Source organism: Salvia splendens, chromosome 19 (assembly GCF_004379255.2).
Source record: "Salvia splendens isolate huo1 chromosome 19, SspV2, whole genome shotgun sequence".
Lineage (NCBI taxonomy): Eukaryota > Viridiplantae > Streptophyta > Magnoliopsida > Lamiales > Lamiaceae > Salvia > Salvia splendens.
In genome coordinates, this window is record NC_056050.1 from 7,232,462 (window position 1) to 7,251,477 (window position 19,016).

General features: G+C 40.4%; 3 protein-coding genes across 4 annotated transcripts; 2 read left to right on the forward strand and 1 right to left on the reverse strand.

Moving 5' to 3' along the window:
- The first annotated feature begins 2,914 nt into the window (after positions 1-2,914).
- LOC121778950 lies at positions 2,915-4,618 on the forward strand. Its single transcript, XM_042176327.1, has one exon. It carries the CDS (start codon positions 2,915-2,917, stop codon positions 4,616-4,618), a length of 1,704 nt encoding a protein of 567 aa, XP_042032261.1.
- Positions 4,619-5,876: 1,258 nt separating this feature from the next.
- Positions 5,877-7,448, forward strand: LOC121779363. Its single transcript, XM_042176692.1, has 4 exons — positions 5,877-6,365; positions 6,542-6,697; positions 6,823-7,077; positions 7,223-7,448. The coding sequence occupies exons 1-4, from the start codon at positions 5,895-5,897 to the stop codon at positions 7,337-7,339; spliced, it is 999 nt and encodes a 332-aa protein (XP_042032626.1). The 5' UTR covers positions 5,877-5,894; the 3' UTR covers positions 7,340-7,448.
- Positions 7,449-10,699: 3,251 nt separating this feature from the next.
- Positions 10,700-13,680, reverse strand: LOC121779973 (calcium-dependent mitochondrial ATP-magnesium/phosphate carrier protein 2-like). 2 transcript variants are annotated; one of them, XM_042177469.1, is made up of 4 exons: positions 13,222-13,680; positions 11,348-12,121; positions 11,144-11,234; positions 10,700-11,062 (listed from the first exon to the last, which is right to left on the reverse strand). In XM_042177469.1, exons 1-4 carry the CDS (start codon positions 13,586-13,588, stop codon positions 10,885-10,887), a joined length of 1,410 nt encoding a protein of 469 aa, XP_042033403.1. In that variant the 5' UTR covers positions 13,589-13,680; the 3' UTR covers positions 10,700-10,884. The 2 variants fall into 2 exon arrangements, with proteins under 2 accessions (XP_042033403.1, XP_042033404.1); XM_042177470.1 differs by having other exon boundaries at positions 11,348-12,134; positions 13,222-13,505.
- Positions 13,681-19,016: the final 5,336 nt, after the last annotated feature.

Genomic DNA, 19,016 nt, shown 5'->3' on the forward strand with positions numbered 1-19,016 from the left:
AAATACTCATAAACCTAATTCATAATCTTCATCTCAGAGCCTCCAATCCTACTCCCTATCTACACTTTCTTCAATTCTATATTCTATACATAATTCATCCATCTTCCATTGGAGCGGAGCTCTGCAGATCCAGGCAAGAGAAGACTGAAGATTGAAGATTCAACCTTGGGTTTTATCAATTTCTTTCATGTCTAGTACTTTTATTATTGATTTTACTACTTGTCTGTGAGTAGTTAAAAATCATTTTTAGATTTTTTGGTGAAGACTATTATGAACATGTTTTGATTTATTGAATTGAACCTTTTCCTAGCTCTTGTGATTGTTTTGCTTGTTCTCGTGTTTTTATTGTTCTTTTGTCTGGCCAACTTTAGAACTATGTCCATTTAACTAGATTAATCGAGAGATAGCTAGTTTTACGTGGTAAAAGGAACGAGTACAACACATAAGTTTATCTGCACTCGAGAAAGAGGACCCTTTGTGAGGACTTGAGTCTTAGGAACTTAAGGAGTTAGAATCTAATCTATTGGAAGGAGACTTTGATAGTTAGAGTCTAATCTTTTGGATAGGTGCACTTGAGAGAGGGCTTATCTGAAAATCGCAACTTTCCTAATAATCCTGGAGACACATAAAGGTAAAGGTTCTGTGAGATTTATCATCACTAGGTCGTAGTAGTTGGATCCTAAAACTCTACTTTCTTTAGCCTGCTTTGTATTGTTTTGTTTTTATATTTGTTTATATTTATGTCTAGTTTATAAAACCAAAACCCAAAACTCAGTGTCTCTAGATAGTATATGACGCTTAGCATATGATAGCCAGTTGCAATCTTATTCCTTGTGTTCGATATCCCGGTACTGACCTTTAGCTATACTAGTTCTACCCTGTAAACTTACAGGTATTTTTAGTGCTAATAAATAGTGCATCAGTAGCACAGTATCAAGAACAAATAAAAGAAGTTGAATCAAAATTAAAAAATTTATATAAAAAAACTGAAATAAAAAATCGGACTATTAAATAGAGAAGTCTTAGGCATTCACGCAAATGAATCAGAGCATTAGCAATGGGGGCCGATCGCAAGGGCCGAGCGATCGGCACCCCCATAGGCTCTGGAAGGTCTCCATTGTGGAGCAAGAGTCGATGGCCACTCACCATGGGCTCCTCCCAAAGGCCGATGGAACGGCGCAGCCGATCTCCCCCTTTTCTTTTCTTTTTTAAATAATTTAATTCATCTTTTATCCACTATATATACCTCATTCCCCATCAATTCACATTCACCCCTCTCTAATCTCAATCTCAATTTTTATTCTCTCTTGTTTTTTTTATTTTTTTAATGTAGGATGTTTTATTTTATTTTTAAAATTTTGTTGAAATTTGCTTCTCGTTGTATTCTTTTTCCCAATATTGTAATACAATGAAGAATTAATTTATTATGTATATTTTAAATTAAAATATTTAGACATTGAAATAAAATAGTGATGATGTGGAAATGAGATGGGCTCTGAGATATGCTATGTGATGTACTCCCACTGCAGGGAGATATGCTCTGAGTTGGGTCTGTTGACGTAGCAGGAAAAAATGGAGATAGACCCTGAAATGAGCTCCGGAAAGAGGTCTCCGTTGCTAATGCTCTCACAAAAGAAAAAAATTGCAATCAATCGATTAAAAAAATCCAAGCTCTGTTCTTTTTGTCATATTTACCATTATGTGTACGCCTCCACAAGTAAAAATACGACATAAAAAAATAGAAAGATGAAACAATAATGTGATGAAACAGTAACTCATCTTAGAAAATGAGGTTTGTTGACATAAAATGTGTCGCTCCCATATATATTGGTAAAGGACGTGTTACGGGTCCTCCGTCGGCTAGGCTGAAGGAAAGGGAAGTGCAGCCGGAAGTAGAACTTGACGCCGACACTAGCATATCGGCGGAGCAGCAGCAGCCAGAGCAGACGCGACGTGCTAGGTCGGAGAGAAGGGTCGTGAAGAGGCCGACGCGTTATGGAGACTTCGTGACTGGTTGAAGACGAAGGCTTGGATTATTTATTTAGTCTTTTATTTATTTGAATCATTTAAATAATGTAATAGTTAGAATATTCTTTTTGCGTTAATTTTTCGTTGAGCGGACGTTAAGCTCCTTTCCGGGTTTTCTTTGTTGATTTTTTCCCGGATCGTAGGTCGAATCAACCCTAGGATCCTTAGTATAAATACGTGTGTATTTTATTTCCCACCTTATGAAATAAAATAATCTCACGCTACCTCTCTCTCTTTTCTTTTCTTTCTTGCGCCTCACGCACAAACCTCTGTTTTCTGACGACGAATCTGATCGACGGGCAAGGCACCCGCGAAGTTCGACGTGGAATCAATCGTTGAGGACTAAATCCTTAACAAGTGGTGCTTTCATCCTTGTACTCATCGAAAGCATGTCTCAAACTGGCCACACGGAGCAACTCTCAATCCGGGGCCTAGAGCCACTGCCTACTTCCACCACGCCGTTGGACGCAACCGCCATCGCGACGGAGCACGTGCTGGCATCACTGGCGCGGATGGAGGCGCGTATGGAGGCCGCGAAGCGCGGCGCGACAACTAGGGGTCACCCGCAAAGGCCGGATCCTGACCCGCCGTTGAGCGGGCAACTGCCGTTTCCGGTTTACACTCAGGCCACAGGGGTGTTGTCTATGGGACCATCACGTTCGTTGTTGGGGAGCCACCGGGACGTGGCTATCAGGGTTTTCAACATCTACAAAACCCTAATTTGGGGACGTCGACCGGGGCGGGCCCGTTTGGGAGTCGGGGGTCTGCGTGGGACCCTCCTGGAATGAGATTAGAGGGAGAAGCTTCGACCCAACCGACGAGTTGGGACAATCCCGCGGGTCGGCAGAACGGGGGCCAGCAGTTTGAACATCCTCGACAATTTAAGATGCAACAACCGCGGTTTGATGGTACTGATGCGGCTAATTGGATTTCACGGGTTCAATATTATTTTGAGCACTTGTTGATGCCGGAGGACCACAGATTGCATTACGTGGTGATGTTCTTCGATCCGCCAGCCTCGGAATGGGTGTTCAACTATCGCGCAAACAACCCCAACGCACAATGGAAGGAATTTTTGGAGGATATGCGTCGGCGTTTCGATCCTCAGTATTTTCAGAACTTCATCGGCCTTATTGCGAAGTTGTGCCAGTCTGGATCGCTGGCGAAGTACCACACGACGTTTGAAACGATGCTCAATCGTGTACGTGGGGTCCCGGAATATATTTTGCTGCCTATTTATGTGGAGGGACTTCAACAGCCAGTGAAGAACCAGGTCAAACACCAGAACCCACCCTCCGTGGTGGCAGCTATGGCATTGGCAACTGAATATGACTCAACGGTGGATCGGCAGACAGCACCTGCAGGCGGTCAGCGCCGAGCTTGGCAGAACCACGATCAGCGGCAATTCACAACCCCGCAGCAGCCACTGGCGTTGCCGGCGCCGCCTCTGAATCGTCTAGCCCAGTCAAAAGGGCAGGAATACTCCAAGATGCCGGTGGTGTGGCTGACCGCAGCGGAGCGTGCGGAGCGCTCTAAGCAAGGGCTTTGTTGGTGGTGCCCGGAGAAGTGGGTTGCGGGCCACTCTTGCCGGGGCAGATTTCTGGTGTACATGGGAGCTGATATGGACTCGGATGAGGAGGATGATGATCAGGAGGGGCTGCCAGAGACGCCGGTTATTTCCGCGGACCTGTCCCACATTTACACCCTGGATGGCAGACAATGGGAGGAGGATATTGAGTTGAGGGGTGTGATTGGAGACTTGCATGTGCGCATTCTAGTGGATACGGGGAGCTCCCACAACTTCTTGCATCCTAAAGTGGCGGAGAAATTAGCATTGCCCCTACAGCAGATTCGACCGTTTCGCATTTACGTCGGTAACGGTGCGTCATTACTTTGTACTCATGCTTCCATACAAACTAGGGTGGTGATTCAAAAGCATATTTTTCTGGTTGACTTACACATTCTTCTCGTGCATGGTCCTGAGGTGATATTGGGGAGGGTTTGGCTTAAACAGATGCGCAGAGTGACCAGTGATTATATCGACGGAACGTTGGAGTTCCTACGGAATGGGCGACTCGTCTGCCTCAAGCTCGTTCCGCCTTCAGCAGAGGAGGTGTCGCTGAAAACGTTTGCTTCCCTCCTAACACTGCAGGGTCAAGCGGAGTTGTTTGAGTTGGTGCAGCTTCCGGCAGCAGAGCCCGGGGAAATGCCGGCAGATGAGGAGTTGGTATTTCCGCCGGGACTGCCGGACGAGATCCGCAGTGTGCTTGAATACCACAGGGACGTTTTCGGGCTGCCATCGGGGGTTCCTCCTATACGGAAATTCGACCACAAGATCCACCTGTTGCCAAATGCGAAGCCGGTCAATGTGCGGCCCTACAGATACCCGTACTTCCAGAAGAATGAGATCGAGAAGCAGGTGAAAGACATGTTGGAGTCAGGAATCATTCGACCGAGTCAGAGTCCGTTCTCTTCGCCGGTGCTCCTTATCAGAAAGAATGATGGCTCTTTCCGTTTTTGCATTGACTACAGAGCCCTGAATGCGGTCACAGTCCCTAATCATTTCCCGATCCCGACGTTTTTGCATTGACTACAGAGCCCTGAATGCGGCACGGTTCTTTACTAAGTTGGACTTACGTTCGGGGTATCACCAGATCAGAATGAGCGAGGAGGACATATTCAAGACTGCATTTAGAACTCACGACGGGCACTTTGAGTTTCTGGTTATGCCGTTTGGCCTGACGAACGCGCCATCGACATTTCAAGCGGCTATGAACGCCATCTTTAGGCCGGCCCAAGACCAGCCTGACGGCGGACCTGCGGCAGGTTTGGCGGAAGAGTCGGCGGAGTCAGCAGAGGAAGCGGGCCTGGCGCTGATGGCAGCTGCCCAGCCAGTACCAAATATCTGGGAATTATTGAAGCTCGAGACCAATTCCACTCCTGACTTGATTGAATTGCAAGCAGCGTTGAAGCATGGGAAGGCCGACGCAGAGGTGTCCTTGGTGGATGGGCTGTTATACTATAAAAGGCGCGTTTATGAGAGCAAGGATTCGGAGGCGAATGCGGCTCTCTTGTTTGAGCATCACTCGTCCCCCGCGGCGGGGCACCCAGGGGTGGAGAGAACGTTTCGGCGCTTGGCTGCGTCGTTTTACTGGAAGGGAATGCGGAAGGATGTTCAGAACTTTGTCGAGTCTTGCTATGATTGTCTGACGACTAAATACTCGACCCAGAAGCCAGCCGGGCTGTTACAGCCACTGCCCATTCCATCCCGGGTATGGGAGGACGTTTCGATGGATTTCATCATGAGTCTACCGTCATCTCGGGGATTCACAGGTGTAATGGTGGTGGTGGATCGCTTGTCAAAATATGCTCATTTCGCCTTGCTGCCGGTTCGCTACAATGCTTTGAAGATTGCGAACTTATTTATTGAGACGGTGGTGAAACATCATGGATTTCCAAAGACGTTGGTATCGGATAGGGATCCGGTGTTCCTAAACGAGGTGTGGGAGGACATGTTGCGTTTGAGTGGTACTAAGCTACATTTCTCAACCGCCTATCACCCGCAGACGGATGGCCAGACGGAGGTTCGTAACCGCGGCCTTGAGCAGTATTTACGAGCATTGGAAATGAGATCAAAACCGATGTGTTTCTGTCGCCTAAATTCGAGCTAGGGCCAGGATCAGTTGCAAATAAATTCTTCTATGGGATTGATTTTCCAACAGGGAAAATCGGTTCCCCTTCACGAAACTTACCTCCATCATTGGATAGTTGTGGGGTACTATAAAAGGAGAGGGGGAAATGCTCTGGAGCGTTTTGGTGATTCGGGATTGCTGCAATGAGACTCTACTCTCATAAGAAACAGCGGGATGTGTAATCAAGGTCTCGTGCAGTATTTTGGGCTCAGGTCTGAGACTCGAAGGACAGCTACTGGCGTCCCGGATCCTTATGGCACTGAGGCCGGGAATCCAGCAGACGTGCCTGCTGGACACGAGGCGCGATGGATGCTCAATGTGCACGTGATTGACACTCGCGGTGCTGTGGACAAGCTGGGCTGTACCGAGTGCAGGTGTGATTTGTACAACGTGACTGCAGATGAAAATGGTGAGGCATTGCCCTTGGATTATGTTGGTGGCTTGAAATGCTGCCATGATGGGGTTAGATGCAGAGTTAAGGGAGGTTTTTGGGGTGAGGGGCGAAGCCTCTACTTGAGGTACACGGTGACGTATATGGACTGGGATGCATCCATCGTGCCTGTTAAGATTTATATACTCGATGTCACTGACACATGGAGAAAGGCAGATGAATCCACAGGGCTCAAAGCTACACATCATTGCTTGGTAAATATATTCATTGATTATTTCGCAGTACAATGGAGAAATCTCCTTTTTGCTGAAAATCAATCTTGAAGTAGATAAACAGCATTTATGGTCGAGACAGATAGAGAATACTTCTTAAGTTTTTCTCTGTTTTTTCTTATGTGTGCCCTTTATCATGGTGAAGTTTTGTGGTGTAGATTGAGTATGATGTCGAAGCTTGCCCCTTTGGCGCTGAGAATGATGGATGCATTCATACCAAAATCCTAATTGTTAGCTTACCAACTGGCGGTGATGTTATCTACGGTGTTGGACATCAGCACTCAGGAGGCTTTGGTTCAACTCTTATCGGGGAGGTATTTATACGATTGATGATGTTTCACGAGCGACTAGTCCAAACATTAGGCAAAATAAGTCTGTTTTTCACAATGCAATCTCACTTATTCACAAAAGTTCATTAGTATTTTGTGATATGATCCAGGGAGGAAACGTCATATGCGCATCTGTTCCGACTTATGGGACTGGACACGAACCAGGAAACGAGGCTGGCTACATTGTCGGAATGTCCACCTGTTATCCTTCACCGGGCAGTGTCAAGATTTCGGCAGGGGAGACACTAACTCTTGTATCTAACTATAGCAGTGCACAGAGACATACAGGAGTTATGGGACTGTTTTACATCTTGATTGCTGACTCATCAGCGAAAACGGGTGCAATCGAGCATTCTCCAGCACAAGTAAGTTCTTTTGAGTTTCCCAACTAATAGATTGATTTTTAACTAGAAATTAACTAGAAAAGGTACATCAGAGCAAGTTTCAAGAGTGGTTATTCTGGAGGCAGTTTTTTTTATGAAGAGATCAACATTTTATCGGTCGTTGCAGGTGCGTATGAATACGATGGGATCCTATCTTGGTTGGCCTATTGCACTGTTTGGAATTGGTCTCGTTCTGGCTCTGGAGCTTATTTACAGTGGTCGGAATGGGTACGAAGAAATATAACGGAACGAGTGCTTCTTCTACGTTTGGTGAATAAGTTGTTTAGGTATATGCTTATTGTTGATTCATGATAAAGATTTCATGTATTGTGTATTCTGATACTGAAAAGATATAATAACCTGACCCTTATTATAGAATTGAAAATACAAGAAGTGATATATATATAGGAGATCTTCTAGATTATGGACTATAGTAAATCTAACTTTATTCTATGCTTCTATATCTCAACCATATCTACAACACTTCATTGGTAATGTGTCAACACTAGCTGATTTTTTATGACAATATAAATGATAAGATTGTGATGGTAGGAAACCAACCTCAAACAGTTTCAGCGGTAAATAGCAACTACCTTATGCTTCTTGTTCCTTCGTGTAACCAAATATCCTCCAACAAATATGAAATAACTTGAAGAGGACCTCATGTCCAATGGATTACTAGCTCAATCTTTTAATGTTCATATTTCTCGAAGTATTCCCTTTGTCGATTGACTAATAAGAGAATATTAGTTGGTTTGTAATCGTATGTCACTACTTCATTAATATCATCAAAGCATATATTGTGGCATAACAATATTCTCTAATAGGTTCAAACGATGTTGTTTATTTAATTTTTTAGGCTCAAAACGACATTGACTATTCACCCACATCTTCAAATTTACACGAGTGCCTACTCAGCATGACATTTGCTCAAAAAAATCAAAAATATTATTTATTTTTAAAATATGCATGTTAGACTCATATTAGACTAAACACTTATTTTAGAGCATCCATAACGCTGCGGGCCGGGCTGCACCTGGGTCCCGGCCTGCAGCCCGTCGCATTGGAGGGAGCAAAGTTGGGGCCTTGGCTGCTCCCGGTGACGCAGTGGCGTCCCGTGGCCGAGCCCAGGTGCAGTCCGGCTCAGCGTTGGAGCCTTCTGGGCCGTGCCCTGATGCGTCACAGCCCGGCGTTGGAGGGCCTTCAGGCCGGACCCGAACCCCATTCCTTTTGTTTTTTTTCTGATTTTTTTTTTTGCATTTGGCATTTAATCCTTGAAAAATGGAAGAAGAAATGAGGGAGAGGGAGAGGGAGAGGGAGAGTGAGAGAGGCGTGCTTAGATTTATACTTATAATTTATAGTATATGTTGGAAATTTGAAAGTGGAGCTCTCATTTTGATTTTCTTATTTTGTTCAATTTTTTCATTTTTTAGTTTATAATTTATTATTTTTGAATTAAAAATGAATTTCTTGTGTTATAATTGTTCAACGTTTTCAATTTTTACAAGTAAAATAGGTTGGAGTTGTGAATAGTGTAATTTAATAATTATGGTCTGGATGGGGCATGCAGAGTTAGAGGAGTTGTGGTCTGTGACTTAAATTTAGGGGAATGATGACATAAATGGGACTTGAGACCTGAATTCGGGACGGGGTTGTCAATTTTCTGACTTCGGCAAAATGAGTTGGAACAAAGTACTCCCTCCGTCCCCTAATAGGAGTCGTTGTTTGACCGGGCACGAGTTTTAAGAAATGTAAAGAAAATTTGGTTGAAAAAGTTAGTGGAATGTGTGACCCACATTTTTATATTGGTTTTATAATAAGATGTGAGGGGAGTGAGTTAGTGGAATGTGGAGCCTACTACCATTTATGGTAAAAATAAAGAGTGACTCTTAATGGGGGACGGCCCAAAATGGAAATTAGCTACTCTTATTCGGGGACGGAGGGAGTATTATCCATGCTTACATCAACACTTTGATCAGACGGTGGTAATCGCATCAGTTTGTGGGAGTGTAGAATCACGTATACTTGCTTCAGCCCATTCTAACAGAATTAGATTTCTTTTCATATTTTTCTTAAAATCCGTATCATGTTTAATGTGGACGGTAATCGTGAACGGAGGGAGTAGTAAATTATGATATATACCATAATATAAGTATTCCGAGTATTCACGGATATCAATATATACCGTAGTACAGTGGCGGAGCCACATTGGAACAAGGGATACCATTGTACCCCAAATTTCATGATAATTATATATATAGTTGTAGTTGATGCTATGGAATGGTAGTAGTGCAACGGTAATTTGCTCTATTAGTGTATCTGGATGCTCGTGTTTGATTCCCGTCGGCGTTATTTATTTTGTTACTTCATTTTGATTATTTTTCCTAGAATATTGTAGTTAAATGACAACATATAGTCATATACTCCATACTCTTCTATACAATATATAAACATTACCCTGGTCTAGTAGGAATATTATATATTTCGTGCTTCCTCCGTCCACTTTTATTTTTTATTTATATAATTCATATATATTTTCTTCTGCAATAAACATTACCTTAGTACTGTAGTGTTTTAAATAAATATTTTGTTTTTAAAATTTATACAAATTGAAATAAATTGACATAGCACATTTTCTCTTCTATTCAATAAACATTATGTCAATTGTTATATATTTTGAATTCAAGCATTAAGGTATATTATGTTAAGCTTAATTTATGCTAAACATCAAATTTTGAATTCAGAGTTATGGAAATTATTTATCGTACCCCCGAATTGAAAATTCTGGATCCGCCACTGCCGTAGTATTCCGACTATTCACGGATAACAATATATACCGTAGTATTCCGACTATTCACGGATATCAATATATACCGTAAAAATCAGTATATACCTTGAATACCAAATATAATTCACGGATATCAATATATACCGTAAAAAACAATATATACCTTGAATACCAAACATATTTTTATATATTATACTATAGGGGTGCGTTATAATGTTTTTTTTTTTAAATAAACTCCTATATAAAGGAGGAAATTACAAAATATTTTTTTTAAAATAAACTCCTATATAAAGGAGGAAATTACAAATAATATCTCAAGAGAGCTCGAACTCGACATCTCATACAATAATATCTAAGCTCCTTGCCGTTATAACGTTAACTTTACTTAAATTGCTAACTTATTAACTCATCAAAGTAGTGTACTAAAAATATCAACACAATCATATTAAAATGTCCTGACATTTTAATATAATGTGTTGACATTTTACATATCAATTCAACACAGTGTATTAAAATATCAACTGAGTTTATGTCATTTCAATGTTATCGTGATGACATTTTTAATACACTGTATTAATGAGTTAGCAAAGTTAGCAACTTAAGAAAGGTGCAATATGCCTTAAAATTTCTATATATCGAATTTTAGTAAGGCATCGTTATAAAAATTAGTTATACTAAAAATCTGGTATACCACTTCGATAGAGGTATAGAATTTACTCATACCAAATTTTTAGTACGGTGTGACTGTGTATACCGTACCGAAACCATCCCTAGTCAAACCATGACCAGACAGCTAAAAAAATTGGAATAAAACAATTTGATAAACCAATTCATACCTATAGAAGTTGTTCAAGTGGAACAAAATATACAACAACTGCATAATCCAATATAAAATAGTCGAAGTGTGAATAAGCTCAAGAATGATCACCAATAAGGCATTACGATTCATGAATATCACCAGCTTTGTAAACACACAAGCAGAGGAAAAGAAAAGCATGAAACTAGTCGAGATGTAAGCTCTTTTTCATGGCTTCATAAACCAGATATGTGATGCCTGCTGATGGCACAACTTTGAGAAGATTTGGGAAAAGCCCTTTATAGAAGCCTCTCAACTTTTCTATCCGATAAGTATTCTTGAACACATCCGACATGCTGCTCTGAGTTCGTTGAGCCTGCATCCTGGAAAGCCTTTCTCTTTAGTAAAACATCAAGAAATGAATTCATGCTTTGAGACAAATGACAAAACTATTATGCATTTACCTTGTTCTTACCACCTGTAGTGGGTAAACACATGTTGCTCCAAGAGCTCCAGATAATGTTCCACAACCGAGTTGCACAAGAATTCCAGGTTCTGCACCATATCCACGTCTTAGAACGTTCTAGAAATAATGTAGATTGCCATGCTATGAAACTTTAAAAGGTAAGAGAGAAAGAACTAAAACATACAAAGCATCTGGAGCATACCATCATCCTTAAGAATATATTTCCTGGACATATCTTTTAGGGTCTCGTAAGCAGCAAGGTCGATGCCTGCATAAGGAACGATTCCAAGAAGAGATGGTATCAACCCTTTATAAAAGGCTCTAGGTCCCTCCTGAGCTAAAATATCTCTTGCTAGTTTCCCAATATTTGGAACACTCCCTCTGTCGGAAGAATATGTTTGTAATCGTGTTTTGATAAGATCCATTTGATAAATAGAGGTTTGTGCCACCGCTCCTGCCAACCCACCAGCAGTGAGTCGGCCCAAAACTCCTGTATCCCCATTACTATCCCCAATCACATTTTTCAGCATTTCATAAGTGTAAAACTTGATAGCACTCTCTGGTCCAACCTTTATGACATTTAGCCCATTACCCCGAAAGAAACCTAGAAGACCACCCTCCTTCCATATGTTTTGGACAGCATGACTAATTGGAACATGTTTAGTCTGAACTTGAAAGATCACCTTTAGTAGATCAAGAGGTGCAGTGGCAGTTCGAGAAGCAGCTCCAGCAACTCCTCCAGCGATTAGATATTTGGTTGCATTAGCACGTTTACTTATACCTTCAAGAATCACAGCATGCTCGCCAATATCTACAAGATACACCCTTTCCCAATAGTGATAGATGTTCTCTATGGTGACCTCATGTGGGTAAAGGAGCAGAAAATCCCTCCACTCTTTAAAAGTAATAACTCCATTATTGTCTTCATCTACATGCTCCACAAAACTTGCAAGCTCTTTATCATCAAGTTCTATCCCTGCAGAAGAGAACTGCCAAGGCTTATCAGATGAAGACAACACACATTATATAAGCGGGCATTTACTATTAAGAACTAGCCTAGATTGATAAAAAATAGTAGTATATGATAATCTATTGTTTACCAAGATGGATTGGAACTATTAAGCAACACACTGCATCAACAGATAGTTCAGTAGCATCTAATTTCAGAATTCAGATTGATGGCATGACCAATATTTACTCTATTCAAATTCACCAGAAAAATAGAATTCTTTAAATTATTGTATTTAGAGCTTCTAGAAACTTTTCAACTCTTGTTTTCAAACTATACCTACATGATGAACATGACATGCATGTCATACTCTCTCCTAAGCATAAGTCACACAATTTGCACTGCGATTACTAAGAAGCCATAATTATTACATCCTGGAATCAACAGTACAACAAACAATCCCCTCTCTTATTATTTCTCAAACATCATTTGTTAGAATATGTCTTGCTTTTGAATACAATCATACATGTCTCGGATACATTACAAGCAATCACTAAGTAAACATAACATAAATAAGACAATTGAGACTAAGAAGTACATTAAAAACCACAATTTCACGCGAAGTGCTCCACTGATTGCAAAGAATGCACAGTAGGAGATCAAACTCTTCCCACAAGGGCAATAAGAACACTAACAGTGAGACACACAAGCACATCTTTTTCACAGAAATATTTGATCACGTACACAACAACGAATTCTCAATTAAAGATCGTTTTATAACATCTCGAATCCTTGTAGTTGACTAAGCCCTCTACTATAAAGCATGTTATAACATCTCAATGCTTTGTACTTGCCTATACCCTTATTTGTCACAAACACACAACTGCAATACACCAACACAAACACCAAACGAGCAATCAATGCAAACGAAAAACCAAGACTTCCAACCCAAAGTGCAATTTTTCTATGATTGAAATCGTTTATTAAGTTGTCGTTTCCCCCAAACAAGTCTTCATTCCAATATAAAGGCACTATTCCTCACAATTGTTTACCAATAAAATCAGAAAAAAGGAAAAGAAATTCTAAAAATAGAGGAGTGGTTCAATTTCATATCTGAGAGAATATACCAGCCTTAACAAGAGCGTCCCACAACTCCTCCGGCACAATGCAGCCGTTGTGCTCGACGTCGATGGCCTGAAAAATGGCGTAGAGCTCGAGCTCCTTATCATCCATATACTTGTGAAACTCGTGATAATCGACCCTGCCATCCTGATTGGCGTCGCAAACGTGCAACAGCTCCTTGGCGAACTTGTAATCCGAGGGAATTCGCATAGCCGATAAGCCTCTCTCGATTTGGGCGGAATCGATGTGCCCTACGTTTTTGGAGTCGAACAAACTGAACAGACCGCGGATTCTAGCCTCGCGCTCTTCCTCGGTCTCCCGCGATGCGGTGAGGACGTGGTCCATGGAAACGGCGTCGTTCTGTATAGCCATTGTTAATTGGCTTCTCCTTCTTCTCGGTGAAGAAAATGATTGAAGCGCTTTTTAGTAAATGATCTCTCATCTGTGTGAGGACTGATGTATACCAAATTCATTGCAATCACTAACATGATGTCGGTAAAATACGTACAAACTTTATAAAATATCTCTTCTACCAAATCATTTTATACTTGGAGAAAAAATAAAATATATAAAATGATGATTTTATTTTTATAAATGTTTATTTTTGTTTATTTTAGTAGATTTTTTAATCTTGCTATTTGGTATTACGTCATCATTTGGTTCGACATATATTTTAATGTATAATTGTAAGAGAAAGAAATAAAGGATAGTGTAAATAGTATTAGTGGGAAAAAGCTCCACCTCATTAGTAGTTTAGTACTCCCTCCGTCTCAATTAAGTTGTTACAAAACTTTTGAGCATGAATATTAAGAAATTGTATTAAATAGATTAAATGAAAGTAAAATAAAATAGGAAAGAGAAAAAAAGTAGGAGAGATAAAGAGAGAGTAAAGTAGATGAAATAAAGTAAGATTGATATAATGTTTTGTTTTTAGTAAAAAAGAAAATGACTCAACTTTGTTGAAACATCCTTAAAACGAATACGACCCAACTTAATTGAAATAGAGGGAGTATAATGGTATAAATTATAAATAAAATAATATATAAGAGTAATTTGTAGTTTAACTATTTTAAAATTAGAAAGTTACTAGGAATATTTTTTCCCTTAGGCGAAAGGAGTATTAGATTCCCTTTCAAGTTTCCAGGTTGTGTTCTCATGTTTGAATATATCAACTTTGTTTGTGTAACGCCCGTACTTTTTATAGTGTTTGGCGCGCATAAAATCGAGGAACGATCGAGGAATTTATATTTGGAACAACACCAAACATCAGTAGTTGCGTTGGACGATTTTAATCGTTGTGAAGATAAGATAACGAATTAATTAAAGTTTCCGTGAATTTTAATTAATAGAAAGAAATGCGAGAATGTAAAGTATATATATAAATGGGCTTCTCATTTAAAATTGAAGTCCAAACGTTTATATAAAATGGCTTTGGGCCACAACAATTAAAAAGTCTAACCAATAAAGAATTATACAAATTGGGCTTGCAACTAAATAAGCCCGAATCAAGTAAATCAAATGGGAGCCCAATTCATTCCAAAAGGAGGGAGCAAGCCCAATACTTCTTCTCTTTCTTTCCTTCTCCCCTCTCGGCCGGTTCTTCACCATAGAGACCCTCCATTCTAACTCTTCCATCCTTCCACCATCCTCATTCATTCCTACAACCAAAAGACACACTATTTAACACATCCACCCTTTCACTTCACAATACATTTTTTCAACAAGCATATTGAGAGAAAAAAAAGAGGGAGCCGAGAGGTTGAAAAAAAAAAAGAAAGAAGCTGCCTTTTTACTTCAATCTCATACGAATCAAGAAACGAATTTGCCCAGTCCATGGAACTACTCCTTTCGGCCTACAGTTTTCACCCCAATTTCAAGTTCGACAGAAAGGTATAATCCCTTCCCTTTAACGGTTATACACATAGGTGGTGTTCGGTTCATGAGATTAAATAATACGGAGATACAATATTAGATAGAGTGAGATGGGCTTTATCCAAGACTATATTAGTATAGGGTTTTATATAGTTGTTTGGTTGTTAAGATTATATCTAAGACAATATTAGTAGTAAAATGTTAGTAAACAATAACTTTATCATTTTAAATCTATTTTATTTAAATGATTAACTATTAAATAAAATAATTATTATTTAATCAAACAAAATCATTTACTCCTATAACTTACAGTATATGGTTATTGTGAAGCAATAGATTTTAAACCTCATTAATTTAGAACAATAATACCCATTTTTAGTTGAAGCATTACACTATTCCGTTTCCCTATTTAAAAATAAATATACTGTCATAATATGTAATTGCAAGTTCCAATGTTGTAACTTTAGTCATTTCTCTCTCTATTGCTGGACAAAATTAATGACCACGTCGTAATTTTATACAAATGCAAATTGTATGCTCATATATATCGAGAGAGAGAGAAAGTAGAACAAAGACGAGGAGAAGAGATTAAAAGAATCGGAGGGGTCAGAGCCAGACGGGTAGTCGCGAGATACGATCCAAAAACCTATTGTCGAGACGGGCCTTGATGCGGGCCGTAATTAGTCACAGGCCGAGAAAACAATCAATTGCGTCAACCGAACATGGGATTAAAGAGGAAGAAGGGCTGTTGTCAGGGACAGTCCAGGCAACCGAACGGAGCCATAGCATATCATCCCACAAGTAACTCAATCAATCTAACAATCCAATTGAACCCTCTCTCGGCAAAAGAAAAAAAAAATTATTAGAAATGGGCCACTCACCCCTTAAAAGGCCTTATAAGGGGGAGGGTTATCCATACTTATATAGATTAGATGGGATCTTCACCAAGTCGATGTAGGACGGAATTTAGAGAATTTAACACGCCCCCTCACGTGTGGGCCGGAAAGGACATCGGTCTTCCATCACGTGGGTAGGCAATGCAAGAGAAACCATCATCGATGTGGGCCGGAAAGGACATCGGTCTTCCACTCGTGAGGTAGATAAGAGATAAAGAGAAAACATATTCAGATTCAACAACAAATTTGAGAAAAACATATTCCGCAAGTCTCTGGAGATTTCGTCTATTACTTCTCACCGGATTCCGTCTCCTCACCACCTATGTGCTCCAGATCAGTGATTTCTCTATCTTTTGATCTCAATTGAGTTTTTAATTTTTCTTTCAATTCCGATTGTAATCGGTTCTATTTGCTTCAGATCTCTATGTTTGGTGTAGTATGTTGATGTATGGAGTTGTATGCTCCGTTTTTTTCTCAATCCTTTGTTCATTGGATTTGTATGATCCAAGTTTGTATCCCTCCGATTGTATTCGGTCGAGTGTTTTTCGTTTTGAGAATATGTTTTTTCTCAAATTTGTTGTTGAATCTGAATATGCTTTCTCTTGATCTCTTATCTACCTCACGAGTGGAAGACCGATGTCCTTTCCGGCCCACATCGATGATGGTTTCTCTTGCATTGCCTACCTACGTGATGGAAGACCGATGTCCTTTCCGGCCCACAAGTGAGGGGGCGTGTTAAATTCTCTAAATTCCGTCCCACATCGACTTGGTGAAGATCCCATCTAATCTATATAAGTATGGATAACCCTCCCCCTTATGAGGCCTTTTAAGGGGTGAGTGGCCCATTTCTAATAAAATGAAAATCGATAACAAAATTTAGTGCGAGAATTTATCTTTCGGGTCGTGCGGGGTGGTTCGGAGTTGTTTCGGGGCTATTCGGAGGTGAATCGGGACTACCCGGTGGGTATGCACTACCAAGCGTTGGCCGCGGCTGCTGCTGCTCGTCGATCGGTGGCGGCGGCGACAGTAGCCTGACCGGGCGACGGAGGGACGACGGAGGCGGAGCAGCGACAGTAGCGTTCCCGACTCCGACAGCAGCTCCTCCCGGCGGCTACGACAGAGAAGGCAGCGTCTCCCGGCGAGAAGGTAGCACCCTCTTCCGGCGGAATTGGAAAAGAGAAAAAGAGAGAGAGCTGACGGGATTTGGGGATTCTTATTTTGAGTGAATTAGATAGAGAGAGAGAGAGACGAGAATGGAGGTGGAAGGAGGTATATGGGTTGATTTTTTTTATTTCTTTTGTTGGGCCATTCTTTTGGGCTCAATGTTTTATTTGTTTGGGCTCTAAAATAAAATTGGAGGAATAAGGATGGGCTGGAAATTAAATAAGTTTTGGGCTGATAATTAATTCAATTGTAGGAAATTATTTAATTAATTTTCAGAATAAACCCAAGTCCGAAATAAAATAAATGCGAAGGAAAATAGTTGCGATAAATTAATTATGCGCTTAAATAAATTTTTTGGAAGTTATTTCGACGTCATGGAGGAAAAATACGAGGAGTCAACGAAGGAGTTATAAGCGAAAACGGCCGACCGGCGTCACACGCGACACCTTGGGCGGCCGCCGAATAATCGAAAATGCACGAAAACCGAGGAAACGAATTAAAAGATTTTAATTGGAGTGCATGCATTCTAAATACCTTCGTTATCGAGAATTTATATGAATGTTATGTGTTTTCCGAAAAGGTGGTTCGCATGCACGCTAAAAGTCGGAACGAGGAACTTTTTACGGAATTCCTAAGCTTTTGAGGTGGGCTTTATTACTTAAACGCTTTAATTGCAATTCATATGTTTATGGTGAGATAAGAATGGTTTAAATATTATGTCATGCCGTACTTTATGTTTTTGAATTGCCTATCTGATTGTCTACTAGGATAATGTCCTACTAGACTTTGATGGTTAACGAATTCGGGTCTGACTAGGGAGTGAGTCCCTACTCAGACTAGTGCACTGATGGGGATCGTGAGCCGTCCTTTGTGGTCGGCCGGTCCAGTGATCGAGTTTGTGGCCACATTCTCGTTTCACATGATGGTTCAGATATGGTACATGATGGAGGATGATGATGATGGGCTGCGCAGCCATGTTTTACGATGGAAATGATTTTAGTGTTTCTCGGTATTTTTTTAAAGTAAAACCCGAGTTTCACTCAATGATGGCTTGATATAACTTTATTGATGAAATGTATTTTGGGCATGAGTTCACTGAGTGCATCAAGTACTCAGCCCATGCATATATTTTCCCTATGTGCAGTTTGAGCGTGGACGGGAGACGGGGGATGTTGAGCATTGGACCGAGACCATATTCAATAAACGTTCTGGTTGCTATTGTGTCTTCATACATAGTAGTAGCTAACTCTCAAATGCTTCCGCTACGTCAAGTTTTAGAACTCTGATGTTTTCTTTATTTCGTTGGACTATTTTTTTTCAAACTATGTTGCTTCGTGATCTGAGACTATGATTTGATAATGAAGTTTCGTCTTTTGATCTACATGTCGTACCCCTTGATTGTTTTCCCCCTTCTTCCCCGCTTCTTAATTCCTCCACTAGTCGCGATCCACCGTGCTTTCTATCCTTAGGAAGTGCGGTCGTGACAGTTTGAATAAGTTGAATTGTGTGCTTTACCCTGTGAATGTTGTTTACTCTATGAAGCTTATTCAATATGTTGTGGGTTTCAGGATCATAAAAATGTTTACACTAATATTACCTTTGATCAAAACATTAATTCATACTCCTATTATTTACACTAATCTCAAATTCAAAAAAAATTCACATTCATTTTGCTCATAGCTTCATATTTCATCAAAATTACAATTGCAGGATCAAAAAAAATATTTACACTAAGGGTGTGATTGGTTGTGTGATAGTGTTTTCATAGGTTTACATTTTAGGTAGTTTTTCACAAGTTGGGATATAGTATTTTTCATATATTCCAGTGTTCGGTAGCATTTTTAAGAATTCAGAAATTGTATATATAC